At 44.5% G+C, this 21,963-nt stretch overlaps 1 protein-coding gene across 4 annotated transcripts; it reads left to right on the plus strand.

The window, feature by feature from the left end:
• The first annotated feature begins 18,177 nt into the window (after positions 1-18,177).
• On the plus strand, positions 18,178-21,358 carry PSMG3 (proteasome assembly chaperone 3). Of its 4 annotated transcripts, none has more exons than XM_074886380.1 (3): positions 18,178-18,287; positions 18,804-19,021; positions 20,812-21,358. In XM_074886380.1, the coding sequence occupies exons 2-3, from the start codon at positions 18,806-18,808 to the stop codon at positions 20,962-20,964; spliced, it is 369 nt and encodes a 122-aa protein (XP_074742481.1). In that variant the 5' UTR covers positions 18,178-18,287; positions 18,804-18,805; the 3' UTR covers positions 20,965-21,358. The 4 variants fall into 4 exon arrangements, with proteins under 4 accessions (XP_074742481.1, XP_074742482.1, XP_074742483.1 ...); XM_074886381.1 differs by having other exon boundaries at positions 18,245-18,281; XM_074886382.1 differs by lacking the exon at positions 18,178-18,287 and adding an exon at positions 18,389-18,510.
• Positions 21,359-21,963: the final 605 nt, after the last annotated feature.

Consider the following 21,963-nt stretch of genomic DNA (forward strand, 5'->3'; position numbering starts at 1 on the left):
CCAGTGTGACAAAGAAACCTCTGTGGAAGCGAAGGAAAGATCAGCCACAGCTGGTCTAGGCATTATTTTGGCCAACACATCAACTGAATGGGACACCTTCATCTTCACAGACCCTTGGCCAGACACTGTCCGGGCCCAGGAGCATGGTGGTCTCAGCCAGCTCTTCTTGACCAGCTGCTGGCACACTGAGAGCAGGAGGCAATCCAGGACCAGCCCTGCTGCAGAAGTTTCTCCAGCAGGGAGCAGAAGAAAGAGATTGCTGCACAAGTGCAGGAAAAACTCCTCAAACGTCTGGTAGGGATTTTTTCTGGGGGAGACGCAAGGGACAGCCAGCCTTCGTAAGCGTGCTGCACAGTATGAGAGCAGGGAGACAGGATTCAAGTCCGACCCCAGTAGTAAGCAGGTGCATGGCCACAGGCAGTGCTGCCAGCTGGTTTGCAATCTCATTTCATACAGACGCTGTCTTCCCTGCCTTCAGTCAATTGCTGTTGCTCATTTCTGGTCCGTGGGGAAAGGAAGGAAGGAGAAAGAAAAGGAAAGGAAGCAGGGGAAAGGAAAAAGAAAAAAAGGAAAGAAAAAGGAAAGGGAAATAGGAAAGAAAGAGAAAAGCTATTGCAGACCCAAAGGACCCTTCCAGCACATTTAATAGGCTTTCTCCTGTTATATTAGCACTAGACAATCAAAGCGTTCAGCACCAGGTTATTTCCCTCTAGGATAGAGCAGTGACTTGGCGAATGCTTAAGGAGATCTAACAGGCACGTTATTGCATTCCTGAATGCTGAGGGATCACCAATGACCCATGCTGGTCTCTAATTGCCTCTGTGCTGCTGGGCACACTGGGTTTGGAATGAGACAAACTGGAGGTCTCAGATGAGGGAAGTCACCCCAAGCCCTGCCTTTGCCCCCGGGAGGAAGGGACCCCATTCCCTGGCCAGCCTCCAATATTTGACATTCCTCTCCCAGCTCACCTGCACAGACACACGGCTCTGCTGGGCTCCCCAACGCGCAGTTGCCAGCTGCTATTGAGCAGCTGCCACTTCGCCCTCCTGAGAGGTCTCTTTCCTAATGCCAGTGTCAAATCCTCCATCACTTCACAAAGTGCTGCGGGAATGAATACAAATCATATCAACAGCATCCACCGTTTCCCTGCAGCAACCCCTCCTGCCCGCACTGGAGACCTGCTGAGCACACCGGGTGCTGTGCACCAAGCGACTTGCTGCGCACTTTCACTGCGGGTCCCAAACCCCAGCCAGTCTTACTAAAAGTGGTTTCAGTTATGTAAATTAACTTTTTTCTCTCCCAGCTCATGCCCACAATGTACAGTTTTGTCAGTCACTGATTAAGGAAAATAATTTTTTTCCTTTCTTTAGGCAGGGCTCCTTACACCCTTATATCTTAGCCTGCCTTCCTTCCTTCCTTCCTTCCTTCCTTCCTTCCTTCCTTCCTTCCTTCCTTCCTTCCTTCCATTTCTCTTTCTTTCCCTCTTTTTCTTTTTATTGTCTCTTTTTTCTTCCTTCCTCCCTCCTTCCCTCCCTCCCTTTCTTCCTTTTTCCTTTTCCTTTTTGTTTTCCTTTTATTTTTTCCTCTTCCTTTTCATTTTCCTTTTATTTTTTCTTCTCTTCTCTTCTCTTCTCTTCTCTTCTCTTCTCTTCTCTTCTCTTCTCTTCTCTTCTCTTCTCACCTCTTCTCTTCTCTTCTCACCTCTTCTCTCTCTTTTTCTCTCATACCTCATTTCCTTTGAATGCTCTGATTTCAACCCACAGTCACCATTTCTGTCCTATTGTCCTATTACCCCCTCTTACTACATTTCATTTTAGGCCTCTAATTAACCCAGATCAAGTTATATTATCAAGAATAAAAATGTCCATGTACTTAAAGCTCTGGGTCTGAAAGATATGGGTTTAACTCCCAGACCTGCCACATTTGGTTTGTACAGTAAGGTGCTTAGATATGACAGCAGTGAGTTCCATAGAAAATCCCTCCTAGGCTTATTTATAGAGGATGGTATGGTGCATCTGAACACCTAGTCCTTACAGGTGCAGAGTTGCTCAATCCCACATTTTCCTAGTCCATGCGGCTCTTCGGTGGAGCTTAGAAACCTCAGCACCTCCCCAGCCTGGCAATTCTACGTTGCTAGCATCAATCCTAGCTCCCCTGTGCTGCAGCAAGCCATTTAGAGCTCTTTTAAATGACATTACCTTTTCCTTGTATATTTTTGATCCAAAGCACAGGAGAAAGCTAACAGAGGGAAATCAGCATTCTAACTTGGTGATGTGGCAGTTCATAAGCAAGTCAGCTTATACGTGGGTTTGGATGATACAGAAATTGGCTAGTGGGAAGAATATTTACAGGAGTCTTTTCCCAGCTTTGGAATTAGACAAAATAATCCTACTAAATTAAACAAAAGTGATAATAATATAAGAGAGTGCTTCTTAAACATAACAGCTTCCTTCCTTGCCAGCAACATAGAACTCAATGTTTTCAACACATGTATAATACATTTTTAATGTAAACAGCGGGAGGCATAATTCCAGCATAGGATGTGAAATAGAAAGAGAAATTGTTCAGGAAGGGAGCTGGGGAAATTGCTAACACTGCAAACAGAATGAAACTTTCTCTAAATCCCAAGCTCTGTCTGTGGGGCATTACAGCATCAATGCCATTATCACCACACGCCATGGACAGCTTATTGCTATTAATTATGTTAGCAAAATAAAGGATCCTTTCTGGCCGGACTGGATGGACAATGCTAAGCCATGCTGGAAAAGGTGGATAAACCTCATTAAGGAGAATTTGGCACTAGGAGAGATAAGGCTGCGTGCTCACCAAGTTCAGGATACTTCAAAGGGCAAAATGGCTTGTGATAATGGATTTCTCAGGAGTCAGGACATGACTGGGCACTTTACTCATCCTGCAGCCAACGGCTCACAGGGGAGGGTAGGTCCTCCTGAGAAGGGACCCTTCACTCACCTTGCCACCTTCCCAGCCACGTGCTGTAATGGTGCTGCATCGTAACTGTAATGCTGGGGTCAGAGCCTCTGCCCCCTTGTTTCAGGGCTCCTTGGTTAAAGAGCATGTGGTGAAAGGTTTGTGGCCCCAGGCATGCACACAACGGGATGGCAGATCCCTGGGGAGCTGCTGTCTCCAGTGGTTCACAGTCTGTATGGGCTACACATTCTCCTGTGTCTGCTCCATCTTGTGTTTGCATTGAAGACACGGTGAAGGATGAAGGAGTAGGTTTATTATGCATGCAGACAAGAGCCATCAGGGAGGGATGGCAAGGACACATTGGGGACAAGGCTAGAATTCAAAATTATTTAGACAAATTGGATGAAATGGTCCCAAATACTGAGGTGAAATGCAAACTGGGGACAACAGCAAGGCACTGCATTTCAGCAGGAGGCACAGACTGCTCACACGCAGGGTGGGAATGAATTGAGGCATGGCCTTTCTTCCAGAAAGGAGCTGGGATTGAATTGAGGCATGGCCTTTCTTCCAGAAAGGAGCTGGGGTAACATCAGACACAGGGCAAGGGTTTGTTATGAGAAGGCGCAGAGTCCTGCAGCTCTGTACCAAATGAGGAATGGTCCCTCTCCTTACGTAGCCTAAGAAGTAGCAGAGGAGGGATGTTAGCCTCGTCCCTCCTTCAGCTTAACTGCTAAGTCCTTAAGGCCTTTAACAGATAACCTTCATGAGGAAGGGAACGGTGTGTTCTCCACAGCTGCAGCAGACAGGACAAGATGTCATGGGTTTAAATTGCAGCAAAAGCAAATCAGGTTAGACATGGAGGACTGTCTAACAGGGTCTCTGGAGCAGGTAACCCTGGGTGCTGGGGAGTCTCCATGTCAAGAGACTTAACAGCAAGAGAGCTGTAAACTTTTCTCTCCTGTTAGTGTACAGGTCTCTTCTCCCTTTTGTGGTGTCTAAAATGCCATCTGTATGGCAAGAGGAATTCAGGAATTTTACCCATCTTTGAGGACAGGAGCTGGTCTGGGTTCCTTAGCGCAGGGGAGGCAAGGCCAGCTCATCGTCCTATGTACTAATACTGCTCTGAATATTGGGAAAAGATAGAAGTGATGCTATTTTTGAAGGCAATATTGAACATAAATAGACATGGCAAGGTGCCAGCATCAAAACATAACTGTTTCCAATAGAGCTGGGAAAGGCATTCAAAGTCTTTTGAAAAATCCGTTAAGGCTCCATGAAAACAAGGAGCTTTTCAGAATGGTATACACATAGGTGCCTCCTTCAGCTCATTCACTGAAATAGAAAAATGAGGCACGTTTTCTCCTCATTTTCTTTCATTCAGATTCATCCCCTCCAGGGGAAAAAAAAAAAAATCATTAAAGTTTCTGTTGTAGGGAAGAAGGCAACACCATTTCAAGTTTTAACAGATCTTCTATTGATCAGGCTTAAATCCGCTGCACGCTGCCTCCAGTGGAGCTCTCAGCTCCGCTGCACTGCTGCTGACGTGGAAGGGACTTAGCAGGCAAGCAGAGAGCTCACCAGTCTGCAACCTTCACCTGGGGCTCAAAGCTTCAATATGTAGAAGCCTTTCAAGGCCAAAAAGCTGAGGCTTTTGCCTTTCCACCAGCAGGTCTTTGAACACCTCTGGGTCTTCCTAATAGCAGCAACTGCTTCATCATTTCAATTTCTGCATGAGTCACAGTTCCCCTCATATACTACTTCTCCTTTCCCACTCCGCCTCAGAGATAAGATTTCAGTGTCCCAGAGCAGTCATTTGAGAAACCTCAAGCAATGGATTCATGTCCAGAAAAAAATGAATCTTATCTATGACAAAAAGGGAAAAGGAAGGGAAGGGGAAAATGGGTCTGTAGTAAAATTGTTAAGAGACCAAATTGGTGCTTCCTTAGGAAGTCCCTGGGATGTAAAGTACCAATTAACGTGCACATGATGTGAAATATGAATAGACCAGGGTTTTGACTCATCCCTCAATACAAACCAACTGAAGAGCTCGAGTTGGCAACACAAGTACCAATTTGAAGAGGGAAAAGGAACGCCTTTCATTTCAATCTGGATGTGCCTCCAGCCATAGCAGAGGGACAGAGGAAGAAATACAAGTTAGGAAATGACAAGATGTGGAGACATGAGCCAAGGGTGCCTGTGGTCTGCCTTGGACACATGCCAGATGAAAGCCTCAGATCCCCACAATCCTTTCCCAGTCCTGAATCCAATGACTGTTGCAAACTTGCACACGTGAGCAAGGACCTCAGACTGAAAAGGAACAACACACACTTCAGCTGTGGACCCCCAAGCACTGGGTCACGCTAATCAACCAACCCACTCAGTGCCTCTGGCAGCGAAGTATTTTTAAAAGGCCATTTTAGGAGACAGGACAAGGAAGAAATTGTTGAGAAAACCACCAGAATTGGTCATTTGATTCTTTGTAAGATGCTTGTTCTACATGTTTGCAAGGCAGCTGAATGCTGGGGAGATTAGGCCCTCCCCTAGGAAAAGTCCTCAGGACCCATCCTTGGTTGTGTCCTCCAACTGTCCCAGGCAAGACAGCATCAGTGCCCATATCTTGCCTGGCTGACTGATGCTCTGGACCAAGCAGGCTTGGTACTCAGACGCTGAGGACAAACCAAAGCCATTTTTGGTGCATTCTCTATTCACAGCTGCAGCACAATCAAATCCATCAAACGGGAAGAAGAGTTCAGCTGTCACTGTCACATCCTGGAGGAAGGCTGGGCTGACTCAATTAGAAGACGTACACGAGTATTGATTATTGCCAAGTACAAATTCTCTCTCTCAATTATGTGCTACACTTAGTTTATTTGCCCCCTCCAGGTTATTCTTAATTTCAAAACAATGTGCTTGTTGTTGTTCCAAATGTACAATACAAATTGACAGTATAATATAGCTTGTATTACCGCAGTCCCTACTGGCCTGTGATGACTTAGTAATTCAGCGATCTGATTTCCTCTTTTTTTTTTTTTTCTTTTTGTTTGTGGATTCCACGTTCTCTGAAAATGTATTTCTTGTTTATGTTCAAAGCCAAGCCACCTCACAGCGGCAGGCTGTCTGAAAGAATTGTCTTGCCCTTCGGCACCACCGTAGAGGAGGCCAGATCTGTTCCAAAGATCTCTTCCTGTAATAGGAGCCATCAGTCACTTATCTCATTCCCAGGGCAACTTGTGCCTGAGGCATTGGTGTGTGGTGAGGGCAGGTTCTTGAGAGCCAACCCCTCTCTGTATGCTGGGACAACTGTTTCACAGGGGACAGTAGAGCCTGTGAGCTCCCTACCTCAGTTTACACGCAAAATGCATAGGCTGGCCCTAAGTGAGGAATGGATGTAGCAAGCTAAGGTCTTCCAGGATAAAGTGTTAGATCCCCACTGAACACATCTGCCTACAGACCTGTTTCTTCAGGTGGGAATGCATCACCTCTGCCTCTGGAAATAAAGCCATTAGAGTACCTTGCTATGAACTTATGAGCCTAAAGAGGGTCTCCTGCAGCTGAAAACAGAGATCTCAAGGTCCTGCAGCTCTGTCAGAGCAACCAGAAAGGTCCAACTTTCTACACAAGCACTGTCACTCTCCTCTCTTTGCAGTGCAATCTGGGAGTCCAACTTCTCTCACACCTGCAGTTTCTTGTGTGGAACTGGCAAAATGCACTGACTGCGGTGAATAGGTCTAGGGACTCAGAGGTCCCATGATCTCACCAGAAGATATTAAAATTCTCCATCTTCCTCTTGCCTGATGAAGGAGGGATGAACTGTGCTTGGGCCAGTTAGAAATTAAACTATTTTGAGTGTATAACATCTATTGCTCTCCTTGGGGATGACTCAGGATGTGAGCTACACATTTCTGGTGGAATGGTACTGGAGAGGACGGCAGGGCCGGCACTTCAGTTCTGTATTTATGGGTATCATCAGAAAAGCTTTATTGGATACATATTTTGCATCCCCCCTCTCTGGAGGATCCAGCTGACTTCCACAATAGTTTTGTTCTTGCTTTCAGTAACTGATTTTATACATGTATGTATGTATGTATATATATGTATATGTTATACAGAGTGGATTTGGGTAAGAATTCCTCGAAGTATGGAGAAACAGTGGGTGTTTCCTGCTTGACGTAGGGAGGGAACATGGAACTCCAACCTTAAGTGCAAGTCCAAAGGGGTTGGAGTGGGTCTGACCCTTCCACCTGTTACAGCATCATGCTTCCCTCCTCTAAAGGAGAACTGCCATGCGCTTGCCTTGCCCAATTGCCCAAAGGCTACCTGCCAAAGCTGCTTTTACTTCTGGCTCCCCACCAAGATGTGCTGCTTTCTCCATTTAAGCCACCTGTAAAGGGTACCTGAGTGCCCTCCCTGGGGGCTAATTGCAAGAACTGCCAGGTTCCCTGAAGGCTAAATGCCAAGATGTACTCCTCCCGCCAGCAATCCCTGCCAAGGAGCCTTGGGTTGTGTTTCAGAGGATGTAAAGTCTTCAGCATGTGGTCCCAAAGGCCTGCTGCCAAGCACTAAGCCCTGCTTCTCCCAGGGACAGTGGTCACACGGTGGCACAACCAAAACATGGGACCACTATGTATAGCTAAACAAGAGACCATCTGCGTTCAGATGTACAACACGGTGATTCAGTACCAGCCCTGCTTTAGCACCTTGATTTTGGCCTCTGTACCAGATGCCCTCATCAGAGTGCATTCTCCTTTCTCCAAAGGGTGAGAGGAACTAGGATTTCCTCCCAAACAGGGAAAAAGGAAGCAATATCTTGAAAGTTTTCACAAAAACAGCATGTCCCATGGGTAGTTTGGTTCAATCAAATGTTTTCTTTTGCTCTCTTTTCCCATGTAAGATAAAATGTGGATGAAAAATTGATATGAAGTGAAATGACTGCAACTTCGTTTGAAAAATCATCAAAGCAGAACACTGTAACCTAAAAGTTACTTTTGAAAAGGGAGTGATCAAAACAATATGGCCTGATGTGTCAAAATAACATTTCCAACAAAAATTGCTTTGACAACGTTTTTCTCAAAAGCTCTTCATTGCACCATTCCCAAAAGGACCATTCCTGGTGATAGCATGAAGAGATCATCCAGGAATTTTCTCCTCTTATACTTCCTTTTAAGGCAGTGGCAATGTGCACTGGCCTCTCCTTATCTCTTCCTGTACTGTCTTTGAGACTTTTACTATTTTGTACAAAGGTCTTGTTATCATTGTTGGCCATGGGGAGTGTGCATGTGAGATACACATTATAGACCCTTGCACACTTCACAGCTGTATCATGTTTGCCTCCAATAACAGGGGATTGGTCTGAACTGACACAGATGTCCCCAAGACAGCATTGCTTTATCACAAGTTTAGGCACATGAAGCCTGACATGAAGGTCGCACTACATGTTTTGCCCCATTCTATTCATAAATCCAACGTGCATCTGTTAGCTGATACACATGTATAGAGCAGATATTTAGACAGGATGGTGTGTGCTTATGCACTCGTCAGCATAGCATTGAGATGTCCAGCACGTAGTAGAAATATATATAGGAAATGGTAGTTGGAGCATGATTGTGTGATCCCTCAGCTCAATATAGTACATGCTGAACTCCGTCCACACAAGCAGGATGGTACAGACCTGAACAGAGCATAATGAATGCCCTTCTTCATCATGCAGGTGTCACTTCTCCTGACTCAGATTCAATTACACTCATGGAGCTGATTGCAGATTTCAGCCTACTCTTGCATATCAAGAGCATATTCAATGTTCCAGGGACTCGATGAAACAAAATGTCAGCATGTGGTCTTCCTTACAGCCCCTGGGTCTTGTTCGTCCCTGGTGGAGCTACATAAAGAACGAGTTTGGCCTGTTTTGTCAGATGCAGGGATATCCCTGGAATAGTATGTTCAATCCTTTATGTCAGGTCATCTATCTCTTCTCAGCAAAATGCATCTGTGATTACTTCCCTGTTTGCTGTTTTTTTAAAATACAGAATTATACAGTAACCCTCAAACAGAAGGAGGGGGGAATGAAAATGTTTAATTTAAAAGTGTATCTAGTCAAAGTAAAGTTAGGGAAAGCACTGAGCATCTCAGGTGCTGGTTAACCTATAAATGAAAAATAATGAAGACAGGGAAGAGGAATATTAAATTAAGTGAATTCTTGGGGGAATCAAATCTTGGCTCATATACAAGTCTGAACTGCTGCAGGAGAGGAATGGGAACACTGGGCTGTGGGAGAGAGGACAATCAGTGTCTTCCCATGGAAAACAAGGGAAAACCTCAGTGGGGCTCAGGTAGGATGGAAAATAGCTCCACTTACAAAACAGTCTAGGTCACATTCACCCCTCATAACAGCAGTGATGGGTTTTGCCCCCCAAAACAAATAGCAAAGCAAGTCCCATGCTCACATACAGCTTAACCACACATGCAGCTGACATACAGCCCTGTAAGGATTGTTCCCTTTGCACAGAGCTCCTGCCTTACTGCATGGAGCATCCTCCTTAGATGGAGTAGCACACTGCTCTTTCTCCTCCTGACAGGGATCCTGTCTCTCAGGAACACACACTAGCTTTTTGCAGATACAGCCCCCTTCATAATTTATGGCAGGCTGCCTCGACATGGTCCCTGGATGCTTTCCTTTTATCCACGCAGGCATGCAAGACTCAGGACCAGTGCAAGAAACATCAAATCCTACAGCAGGCCACTCGCGTGGTGGCAAAGATGGGTACTGACACATTTTTCTCTTTGTCCTGCTCTCTCCAGCTTCTCTGTGGGAGCTGATGCTGCGGGACCCATGTTGCATTGTTGTGTAGATAAGTAGAAACTCCTCTCCAAAGCTCTAACTTGGCTTCCAAGTCAACACCAAATAAACTTCTGCAAAGAATGCTGAGTTGTAATGCGGGTCCCAGCTGGTTTTGGGAACATTGTTCTGTTGGAAACCATATTTCACGGTATGTAACTGTGACAGGGTTTTCTGAAGAAGGCCAAACATGTGGGAACATTTCTCACTCCCTGGAAGTTAATGGTTGTTCCTCAGCACGGATCTACAATTTAATTGAAAAATTGAGAGAAAAAGAAGCAATTTTGATTAACGCTGCTCTTAATCATCAAAGCTTTTGCTGGGCACCACCTGGTTCTGCCAGCCCAACCCATAGCATGTATTAAAGGACTGACAGTAGAAACATTCAGAGAGGAGAATAAAACAAGAATGAGGCAAATGATGGTCTCACTTGCTCAGGAATAACTTCATGACATAAATAGCTATTCCACATTTACGTGGCCACAGAAGCTCAGCTTGGCCCAGTGCCTTCTCGACACTGAACATTTTTCCTGCTTTCTAATCTTTAGGTCCTTTCCCCAACAAGCATCCCTTCAGGCTCCTATTTGTAATGTTTGCATGATACATCAGGAAACATCTCTAAAAAGAGACATCAGTCTATGGCATGGAATCCTCTCTGGGAAATTATCTGCTGTGCTGCAGGCTGTGAAGGGGAGATCTGTTACCATTCAAGAGCTGTCCCATTCAAAAACTGCTGAAGTAAATAGCAAAAATTCTCTGAGTCAACCCTGAACCAAAGTCCCAGCCAGTATCAGGAGCCCTATTCTGTCAGAAGAGCCTCTTTTCAGATAAGACTTTCATCCAAGGTTATCCGAACACTTGCAATCAAGTGGCATTTTGTGCTAACATTAATCCTGGTGTCCTGGCCACATTCCAGTTCAAGTAACAACGTTCTGCCAACCTAAATTCCTCCAGAGGTTTCAGCAAGATGCAATTTTCTTCTTCCTTTTTGTCTTCCATTTCTGGGTAGTTAATTCTGGACAGTGTAAAAGACTGACCATGTTCCACCCCAGCGCTGGCAGCATTTCACTTGTGGGGAAAGTGGACCTTGAAGTGAGTGGGACTAAAATACTGCATGAAAACACATTATTAATAATAAATGGCTTTTAAAACACAATTGTACTTTTATTTTAAATTCTGATATCAATTTAAAATGTAGAGCTGGAATACTACTAGGATCCCTGATAAAGATTATTGGCAATCCCAGCATCAGAACAGAGAAGTGCATTTTAAATTGTAATCAATACACTTATGACACAAATGAAAGGGAGATGTTATATAAGGATTTTTTTTCCACTGGAGAGAGCCCTGACAGCCAGTTATCGCACTGAGGAAGGGAAGTCATCCAGATGGACTCTCCGTCACACTAATGAAGCCGTCTCATAACTGTAACAGAGACCTCATGTATCTGCTGTGACACTTAGCAAATCCGGGCATGAATAAATAACCAAAGTCCAATTGAATTAACCTCCAGCTGATCAGCACTACTAAACAAATTATCCTAAACTCGGAACAAGATTAGAAGGACTGGCACAGGCCAGAATCATGTGGCAGGAGTGTTAATTCAGTTTAACAAGTTTAAACCTAATCCCCCAGTGTTCTCTGATCTCAGGGTTTCAGGGCAAAGTGATTCCAAAATGCTCTTGGAAAAGATAGGAAAGGAGGCTCACATGAAGTTAAGAGCAAAAGTATGAGCTCAGTCTCAAGTTGCCTAGAGAAACAGAAGAAGAATTGCAAGTGCAGAGCAGAGAAGGACTTAGGCAGAGCACTTCTTAGAGAGAAAGAAGAGAGTAGGAAAATGACATTGATTTCCTTATGGAGTATTCCAACCTCATTTTCAGGATGAAACTTTAAGAGTTGATAGCACATACGCTTTTCTTGACTATCATGTTTCTTGTACAGAAACAGGAGATAAGCATCTGTGAAATATATGTGAAATATAATATATATATGTGGACAATACTTTAATGCCATTTTCCCCAATATACAAATTGTACTGTCCATCAAATGCACAATTCGATTATCACAAACTTCAGTTCATTACTTAGAATGGCACTAACAAACAATTTCAATACTTATTTCTTTTTATGTTGATTCATAAAATAATTTATGTAGTCAGTTAAAATTAACTTTAAACTTCAGCTTTAACAGACTCAATATTTTGCAGGTTTCTGAAATGTTAAATCTGCTTCCAAGAGAAAATATTTATTCTGTTACTCTCTAGAGACAGGAGCGGACGTAGTAAACTACAAGTTTTCTGAAATGGAGATAGCTAGGATTTGAAGCACTTCTAAATACAAATTCCTGCAGCATGTGCACATGCCTCACAAAATCTTTCAAATCACAATACTCCTCATAAATGTATTTCCAGTCTTCTGCCATAGATAAGTCCTTCAATACAGCTTCCAGTTCCTAAAACCTCACACTTTTTCAGAGACAGCAAGTGGATCAGGTTAGTATAGGAAGACAAAGACTGAGATCTGAGAGCCTCTACAGCTCACCAAAGGGTATCCCTCTACCTTCTTTTGCCCTGTCATGGTATGTCTTTATGCAGGTCTGACTTTGATTCTTTATCGTGATCTGCAGCATAACTAATGTTTTATGTGTTAAGCTTCAGCACCAGAGAGGATTTTAATTTTGATTAGATGGGAAAAAATTTTAATGTACTACAAAAGAGGAAGTATTGAGACACCAGGCATTTCCACCATCCCCATCTTCAACATCTATAAAGAACTTAAAAATCAGAGGGCCGCTCCTCTGATTTTTAAGTTCTTTATAGAACTCTCACCTAATATTCAAGAGCAATTCACTATACCCAGAAATCATTTTGCTATTGTTTCATTGGCAAGGCACAGAGTTGCCCACTTTGTTGGGAAATGCCTCAATGTTTCCACATATTTAAGTTTTGCAAAATGAATACCTCCTGTATTTCTGAAACTTCTGTTACACAACTCTCAAAATCGAATCATGACCTGTCTACTGCATACTTTGCTGTTATTTATGCAGTATATAAACAAAAAGTAAATATTTATTCTCATTTTCCACTGTGTGCACTGACTGATATCTCCCAAAGTTAACAGCAGCATTATGAACTGCAAATGATGATACATTGTCAAAGTTGAAACCATTTGGTTAGATGCCTCTTACATTTTCAAATATTCCCGATGCAGTTTCATAACTGTCTTGAACATAATGAGACAATGGATTTTTCCTCTTTCAACTGCATAATAATGAACAACTATTAGAAACACTTTATTATTTCCAGAGTTTGAGGGATCAGTGGCCACAGAGAAAATATGCCCTTTTCAACCAAGTTTTTAATTGTTTTCTCACTTGAAAGAGGAGCTAATTTATTACTGGCAGCACACAAGGCATTTGTCTCATCAAGATATGTCATTTTAACTATGGGTGAATTCTAGACAACAACACTATTTAATTTGCTGTCACAATTAAGTGATTTATACAACTGACTATACTATTAGTATCATACTAATACTCTGACATTCTCTTGTTGCTTCTGCAAGAGCCGTATTGTTATTTTCTGTGCTTTTGCACTTCTTAGGAACAGACTGGTAGGAGTCTTGTTCTTAGAAGCTATGCCACAATTATTTTTACAATCCACTCCATTTGCATGCTGTCTTTCATCTGACAGACCACCATGAGCAACCGAAAAACTCCTGCATAAACTAGAGTGAGCTTTATGGCAATTACTGCTTTCTTCACTGATCCATGGAAATAATTTCTGCAGCCATTACAGTAATGCAAAGCTTCTGCTGCTCACAGGGTGGATCAGTTGATGGATGATACCATCCACAGGCGCTGTCATGGTCATGATCTATGTAGAGCTGTTATTTGACAAATGAAAATTATGTAAACAGTACTCAAACTCAATCTTGCCTCATGATGACTCTGTCTGCTCCACACCCCCTGGCTACAATGTCCAGTACAGCCAGCTGTTATCTCATGATAGATATTGGGGATAAAATTATCATTAGACAGCACGAGGTTGACTGCATGATGTAATCCTGACTCTTTTAGGTAGCTGGAGCTCTTTTAGCTGTCCTAGGTAGTCTGGAGCTATTCTGGACATGTATTTCACACATTTTAAGAGTGTCATTCTCATTTCAGTGGTTGTTGAAATAATTTCTGGATAATTTTTGCAAAGAAATGTAGGATCTGCTGGTTTTAAAGGTATTGAGTATATGAAAACTACTGCTGTTCGAGATCAAGCATCCAAGAAATCATTTTCAGCAACGGCCTTCTGTAGGTGTGACTTGCCTCACTTTTGCCAGGCTCTGCAATCTCAGCAGTAGCCCTGTTCTGAAATTCTCCCCCAGCACCAAGGGAGCTCCTTTCTCATCCCAACCCCATGGATCTGAAGTCCTCCTTCCCCAGGCTGCACAGTAGCTTAGAAAACACAAATGATACAGCATAACAACGTCCTACAACGGCTGGAGTACTCCTCTATTTATAGGTCGCTAAATCTGACTAAAAAAAAAACTTCCAAAGAGCTCCAGTCAAATTGCTACCTAGTTTTTTCCAGGCCCAGCCAGAGTGTGCTGGCTTACTGCCATGTGTTTAAATTCCACCCTGCACATTGAGCTTTCGCAGGAAAATATGCTAGTGCTCATATGTGGGCAGTTACTATTTACACAAACATTAACGAGCATTCCCATATTGTTTCTTGACTAAGTTGCAAATGCAAGAAAACAAAACAATAGCATGACCTGACAGTCTCAGGCATGCAAAGACATCCAGCATTTCCGTTTCTGATGTGCAGCTGAGTGCAATTCACACAGAGGGAACAATTTGGTTTTGAGTATTATGTTTATTTTTTTTCTTAAAAGACTGTGTTTTTTCCAGGTGAATTCTACACTGGGAAAAAAAAAAAAAAAAGAGGTTTAATCAACAACTAAATAGCTTAGAGTGGTTCTGCAATGCCTGAATGGCTTAGCCTTCCTCTTGCTCGTGCAACAAATGAAGTAAGAGATGTCCCATACAATAAAAGCAAACATTTTAGACTTGTTTCTCAGAATAAGAAATACTACTCGTTATCCTAGGGAGCACAGAAAGGGACCAAAGCACAGAAGAGTCAGAATCCCCTCACCTTCCTTCAAAATATGAGCACATAAAATGAGCGCCTCAGAGCTTTAACTCTGCTGTTCAGCTCTCACCTAATCCTGGACACGTCTGAACTCCTCAGCTGCTCACACTTTAACCTCAGTCTTCCCTGCAAACCTGATGTCCCATTTCTGTCCATGTGCAGAAGCAGTTGGGTTTTGGTCATGTTTGGCAGGCCCATACCTGTGTCAGGCTGAGATCTAGAAACCAGGAGATAAAACAGCCAACCTCAGCTGCAGCAGGCTTAACTCCTGACTGTGGATAGCCAGGTGCAAAGCTGTGCTTCTACCTTGCACCATGCAGTGACAAAGCCTCTCTCCACTTACTGCAGAGAGAGCCAGCCAGGGAGACCTGACTTCTGGGGCTAAAGCTAGTCTTTGACAACAGCCCCAGATGTGCTCCTCTACCTGCTTAAATGCAGTGGGAACTGCTTGAAAGCACCAGGAGGTAGATTTCTGCCATCCCTCCTACTCCTTTGACAGAGCAGCCCTGTGGGGAGAGCACTCACACAACCCCGCACCACCCACATCCCCATGACCTTGCTGTGACAGTAATAAGGGGAAGAGGAGCACTCCGATATTTTCTGTCCAGAGGAATGTGCTTAAAGGCAGCTCTGCTTCACGTACCTGATTTATAACAAGGGTCAGGATAATTCCCAAGCAGCTGCCGCATCAGGGAGCAAACTAATTCCTTTCCTCTCTCCTTGGCTGCGCAACCCAGAGCCCAGCTGCACCTGAGGTTCCAGCTCATAGTCTATATTCTGCATCATAAAAGATACAAGAGAGAAATCTAAACTAGAGAAGTAATAACCTGTAAACTAATAAACCAACCCAGCACTTTGATAGTGAGGCGCTCCCAAGAGCAGGGATTATTGATGGATGTCCTGAAACACTGTGTGTCTAGTTTTCGAGAGAAGTGGGAAACATTTCTGATGCTCTGTGGATCTTACGCATCTGCTCTATAAAATCAGTTCAGATAAATGCAAAGATTATTATTAAAAGCAGCCTCTTTCCAGTCTACATACACACAGGCACTTAAGCAGTTTAAAAAGAAGAGTAGTAAGAAACTGCTCAAATAAGTAATAATAAAGGTATAAAGCTGCAATATTATGGGTAGTTTTTCTTGTCAAATATGGGGCTGTACAGCCATTGATTTTCTCTGGTAATTGAGACAGTGACATGCACGACTTATGTTTCTTCAGCAGCGAGTGCATGGACGTGGAAGAAGGGATCCTGAAATCCTGCAGAATCTCCAGCTGAGGATTTGATGGCTCTGAACTGCTGTCTGTCTCAATTCTTTATTTCCCTTGGACCGTAAAATGGGGCATATTAATAATCTGTTATGTCAAAAGAGAGTTTATGAAGCTAAATGTAATAATGTTTGCAATGTGATTAGGAAACTTTGGAGAAGTGCTACAGATAACGGGAGTGTAAGTACAGATACATGTCTTTCTCAGCCAGAAAATGCTGGGAAGCAGGTGGCAGGCAGACAGACCCCTCGGGAAAGATCCTGTTATCTGCCACAGTGTGTATTCTCAAATCTCCATTCCCTGCCTCAGTCACACTGACAATAGGAGCCTTCTCCTTAGTTCATTTTTTTTAGATGCATTTACTTTCAGTGATGAAGATTCAGCGCTCAGTTACCTCCTGCTGACTGCTTCTCAAGTTTGCTATATCCCACCTCAGCTCCATACCAAAATGAGATATCCAACTGATTGAAACTGTTAAAGATAACTCTTTCGTCCCAAACTAATGCAAAACAGTGAAGTGCAGTGTTTCCATGTAAATCTGAACTAGAGTGGACTCTCTTTGTCCTCCCGTCATGTAAAAAATAAAATGGAGGCTGGCAAGGATGGTAGGAAGAATCTGATCCTTTGTGTTTCCTGAAGTAAAATTATTCTCCAGAGAAGGCAGAGTAGGAATAAACTTCTTTATGAGTCAGGAGGCTTTACTGACAAGAGCTGCTATTATCTCCGTCAAACAGGCAAAGCCTCGAGTGATTGTGGTAAGCAAGAAAGAGAAATGTTGTTTTTTCGCAGTGCTAGAAAACAGACTATTTGCCAGATTGCAAGGAGTGCCGAAAAGGTATCAAGCCTCTCTGTTTGGATTAACCACAAGAATAACCTGCTGAATGAAAAGCTTTTCCGTGGACCTCTGCTGCTCTCTAATGGTGCCTTAAAGGATTCTCAGCACAAGGTTTACGTGCTCTTCCTGTAGCGAACTTTTGTTAAAACTTTTAATGCAAAATAAAAAAATATTCATGAGGTCCTTTAAGAGATGTTACCTGAACAGATAACCCACAACTCAGGCAGCTATTGCTTCAGCCACAACCAGGATATTTTGTGTGTGGTGGGAAAGATGGTAAAGGAGAGCTAACACATAGAAATGAAGGTCTGGAGTGTATTTTAGACACAGCAATTACAGAAGTCTGGAAGGTTGTAAACCTCTGTGAAACGCCAATTTTCAGAGCTTTGTATAAATTAGTATACAAAATTACTATTCATGAGGACTACTATTTCAAAGAAAAAAATTAGCACTGAATTAACCTTATGCAATTAACAGATATTACTGTTTGCACATGTTGCTTATGGGACATCAAGGTTCCTTTTTGCACTCTTCTCACAGATGTCCTTATCTCCCACTCCAGCACCATCGGGCAGCTGTCATCCTTCCCTCGAGCCCCATGAAGCAGATGGACCATGTGTGGAGGATTTCGGCGCTGGACGCGCCGCTGCTTGTCCCCTGGTCAGCGAGGCGGGGTGGCCAGGTGGCCTGTCCCTGTCAGGGGAGGCCCGGGGCGAGATGGCCCAGAACCAGACTTATTTTGATGGGAAAGCAGGCTCTGGGGCTTAAAGTGTGAGCCAACACCACCCAGTGGGTAGGAGCGGTCGCATTCCATGTGGAAACGAGGGGAAAAACCTAAAAAATACCAAAATTAGCAGCCAGCCCCCCTCCGGCCCCCAGGCTCACCCTGTCCCTTCAAGGCCTGAGGAGGGACACACGCCGCTCCGTCACGGCCACAGGTGGGGCTCCCGCCGTGTGACATTGCCCCCCGCCGCCGATGGCAGCCAGTGTAAAACGGGCAGAAACCGGCCGAGGATGCCAGGCCGGGGGGAAGGGGCTCAGCTCCAGGACCGGCGAGGGGCGACATCCCTGAGGGAAGCGGGGGGGGCGCGGAAATGGCGCCAGCCCGGGCGCGAGCGCGGCGGGCGGGCGCGGGTAATGGCGGCGCGGCGCTGAGGCGAGGGGAGGGCCGCGGCCGCCCTGCGCCATCTCCCCGCGCCGCCGGCGGGAGGGGAAAGGCGCCGCTTCCGCCGTGGCGGGGCGGGCCCGGGTCGAGAGCGGCGGCGCGGTGGGGCCCGGTGCGGGTAGGGGCGGTGGCGGCCTCCCCTCAGCCTCGGCCCGGCGGGAGAGGGGAAGGAAGAGGAGGAGGAGGAGGAGGGGGGCGGTCGTCTCCCTCAGGAAGCACCGAGGCTTGCGGGGCCCGGGGTGGAAACCGGGGCTCGGGGGTCGCCCCCTCGGTGCCAGCGACAGGGTGGGAGGGCACGGCACGGCACGGCGGGTCGGGCTCGGGGACGGCCCACTCCATAGGTGCGATCACTGTTAAACCATATTAGCACGAAACCCTATAAATGGCAGCTCCTTCGTGCGGGGGGAGTGCAGGCTGCGGGGCAGTTAAATTTCTCGTCCCGGTCAGGGATGTGGGGTGTTGACTGTTGTTCCTGCACAGACACACACTTCTGGATGCTTTTGTGCCCTGAAATCAACTTAACGTGGGTATTTCAAGTGAAGGGAAGGCTTCGGGCTTTTTATAGCCCATGGTCCGTGTTTTTAATCTAATGTTATTTTATTGTTATTGTTGTTTTATTGTTCTTTTTCCACAGCAATGGAAGTGAGTCCCATTGTGACGTCCAAGCAGCGAGAGGAGGTGGTACACGGGGTCCCGACGGAGGTGGTGTGCACGGCGTTCTCCAACTCCGTCCTCGTGGTGGTCACACAGTACGGCAAGATGGGGACAATCGTCTACGTGGACCCCAACACAATCGGCAATAACGTGGGCAGGCCCTCGCTCACCACAAAGGTGCTGCTGGGCAAGGATGAGGTGAGAGCGGATACACAGTGCACAGGCAGCAACGATAAGGGGGAAATGTAGTAGGTGGGGCTGTGCAAGTTGCCAGGGAGTTGATGAATCACCGCAGTTAAACCGTGTTTGCACAGTCGTAAGATTAAAAATCTCTTCTGAGGAAAGAGGGGTTAATCAGAAAAGTCTGCACGCTCATCTGCTCTTTGACATAACAAAAGTTTAACTAACCGTGAGTGGTTTGGGGATTTGTTATTTTGTGTCCTACAGGATATGGATTGCTTCGCAGTGATTATGGAAGGTTTGATAAAGCTCCTGTTGATTTAAAGGTTGCAAGATCAAACATGCAGCCTTTGATAACCTTTTTTGGGTTTCTGTTCCAGTGAGTTTGTTTTCCTTTTCAAGTCCTTTTTCTCACCCCACCCCCAATCTACGCCAGCCCCGTAATGGACTTTAGTTGCCCTCTCCCAAGTGTGCCTGCCAGCACCTACCCTTGATAAAGTTTAATTTGTTTTGCTTCAACAAAATGAGTTTTTATCGACCATTTCACAAAGCTAGAGAGAAAGAAGAAGAAAATGTATTTCGTAAAGCATCAACTAGTCGAGCGTTACAACAGAAAGTTACAGAGCTACAAGATTATGAGGCTTTCCATCAGGGTTGGAGCTATCAAATATTACTTGCTAACCTTAACTAGAAAAACTCTAGCAGCACAAGTTCCTGATTCTATCCGCAGCTTCCCCTTATGGAGTTCTCGTTCTTCAGCAATAGCCTGCCTTCTCTGGATGGGAGATGCTTTGCTTTCCCTTGCGTGATGTCTGCTAATTCTGACCACCTCCACCCCCAAGCTGGTTTTATGTTTTGTTTGGAAATAGGAGGTGCCTTTCTTTACTTTGTTACGTAGTATTTTTAAATCATTTTATCAACTTAATCAGTCTAAACTTTAAGAAGAGGCTTTCATTAGTTTGCTGCCTTCCTGCTTGTCACCATTAACATCCCCATTTGGGACGGTGCACACTTCCAAACCACACTGATAGCTAAAATCAAGCAAACTCATCCTTCTGATAAATATGTAACTGTGGGTGTAAATAAAAGCTAGACAAGCTGGATATTCTTGTTAAAGAAACCTCATTTATATCCCTTCACTCCTTCAGCCTCACTACTTATTTCTGGTTTTCATTATTCTGTAAAAACCAACGTGTCTTTTACAGATGTCATGCAAAGACTGTGTATATAACACTTCGGGGTCTCTAGGAATTGCAGGGTTTTTTCCAGAGCTTGTCAGCAGAACATACCCTCTTCAGCAACAAGTATTGAAAAGAAAATTGTACCTGGAGACTTCTTCAGAAATCTGGCTATGATGGAAATAGAGGCGTTTTGATCCATGGCATTTCATGTAATTTGATACTAGGTCACGTAGTTTGGGCAGGAGGATTAGCGGGACGAAAGATTCTCTGTACCGGCTTTCCAAGTTTTCTAACCCGGTGCAAAACTAGATTCAAGGGCAGCTCCAGTTAGGTTGTTTCAGGGTGGTTTGGGTGACTGTAGCTCATGGGTCCAAACTGTCCCTTTTAAGCTGGTTGAGAAGATGCTTTCTAAAGTTCCTCATACCATGGCTTGGCTTTGCTGACGAGCCAAACAGCGTGTCCGTTCCCAGTCGTGTTGGAACCGCTCAGCAAGCCACGTGCTCAGTCCGAGTCCAGTACCGACAGGTTCTTAACACGCTCCGTGTCGTTGCAGGACTCTTCCTCTCCTAACTCTGGGAGGGCTCTCCCAGCTGTGAGAGTGTGCATCTCTGTGCCTTTGCTTTTCAGCCTCTCGTCCATGTTTGCGCCAAAAACCTGGTGGCATTCGTCTCTCAGGAAGCTGGGAACAAACCTGTTCTTCTTGCCATGGCTTTAAAGGACAAGACCATGGAAGGAATACAAGCTCTACGGGAAGTGATCCGAAGTTGCCAAGTGTGGTGAAGTTGTGCCATCTGGATTCAAGGAAATGATGTTGAGTCCGTGACTCATCACCACTTATTTAAAAGGACAAGAAATTAAAATGATGGAATGTCTTTGTGCTGGTTTTGGACTTACTGAGGAATTTCATGAATTTTTCTCTACTGTGTAGAACATTTGTGGGTTTCGTTACTGTGGCAGGTTTGCAGTCCATATAGTCAGTGATGAGACAAGAACAATTGTCTCAACATACAAGAGAAGTATTTTTATCACATTGGGTGGGATGTATATTTGGGAAATGGCATGGCTCTGCATCTGTGTCCTGAGGAGCAGTAGATGCCAAGCTCTGTAGCTATGCTGTACCGCAAAGGGGGAACACCCAGTGCAGACTGAATAAAAGAAACATTGACAAATCTAATTTTACCTGTTTTCTTTTTTGCTCTGTGAAAATTGCTTCAACTGAAATACAAGCCTCGGTAACAAACCAACAGCAATTGCATAATAGGAAATTTTCTTGCCTGTTTTTAAGGAAATGAGTCCTATATGACTGCTTTTGTCCTTATGTCAGTCCCTTTCCTGATGTAGTCTGAATCCATTTTCCACTTTCACTCTGATTTTAGAAAGAGGCAGATAATTATGCTCTGCAAATTTCATGAAAGCTGACATCAGGGTGGAAGACAGGAATCCAAATCAGTGGTGAGAAAAAGCCAAAATAACATCTGTTTATGGATTACATGGTACCAGCACATTGGAGAGGCAGCACATTGCTCCTAAAGCACCAGTCGTAGGACACGGGGACAGAAGGGTTTGGGGGGGTTACACGGGGTGTTTCTCCTGAATCCACTGGAAAAAAGTGTTAGATTAAGTCATACGAGTCAATGCAATGCTTAATAGCAAACTTCTGCCATTTGCTTGGAAAGCACATTTGTTTTTACTTCTTCTTGTAACAAATAACACAAAGTAGTAAATTTTTAAGTGAGCTGTTGCACACTTTTGTCACTTATGAACTTGTCAGAGCAGACA

Source organism: Strix uralensis, chromosome 16, assembly GCF_047716275.1.
Source record: "Strix uralensis isolate ZFMK-TIS-50842 chromosome 16, bStrUra1, whole genome shotgun sequence".
Lineage (NCBI taxonomy): Eukaryota > Metazoa > Chordata > Aves > Strigiformes > Strigidae > Strix > Strix uralensis.

What these genes read in the sequence shown, in the direction of transcription:
- PSMG3 (XM_074886380.1), top strand. Translation starts at nt 18,806, where the DNA reads ATGGAAGTGAGTCCCATTGTGACGTCCAAGCAGCGAGAGGAGGTGGTA. An exon ending in TGCTGCTGGGCAAGGATGAG is followed by an intron (nt 19,022 to 20,811) that starts GTGAGAGCGGAT and finishes TTTGCTTTTCAG; the next exon opens with CCTCTCGTCCATGTTTGCGC.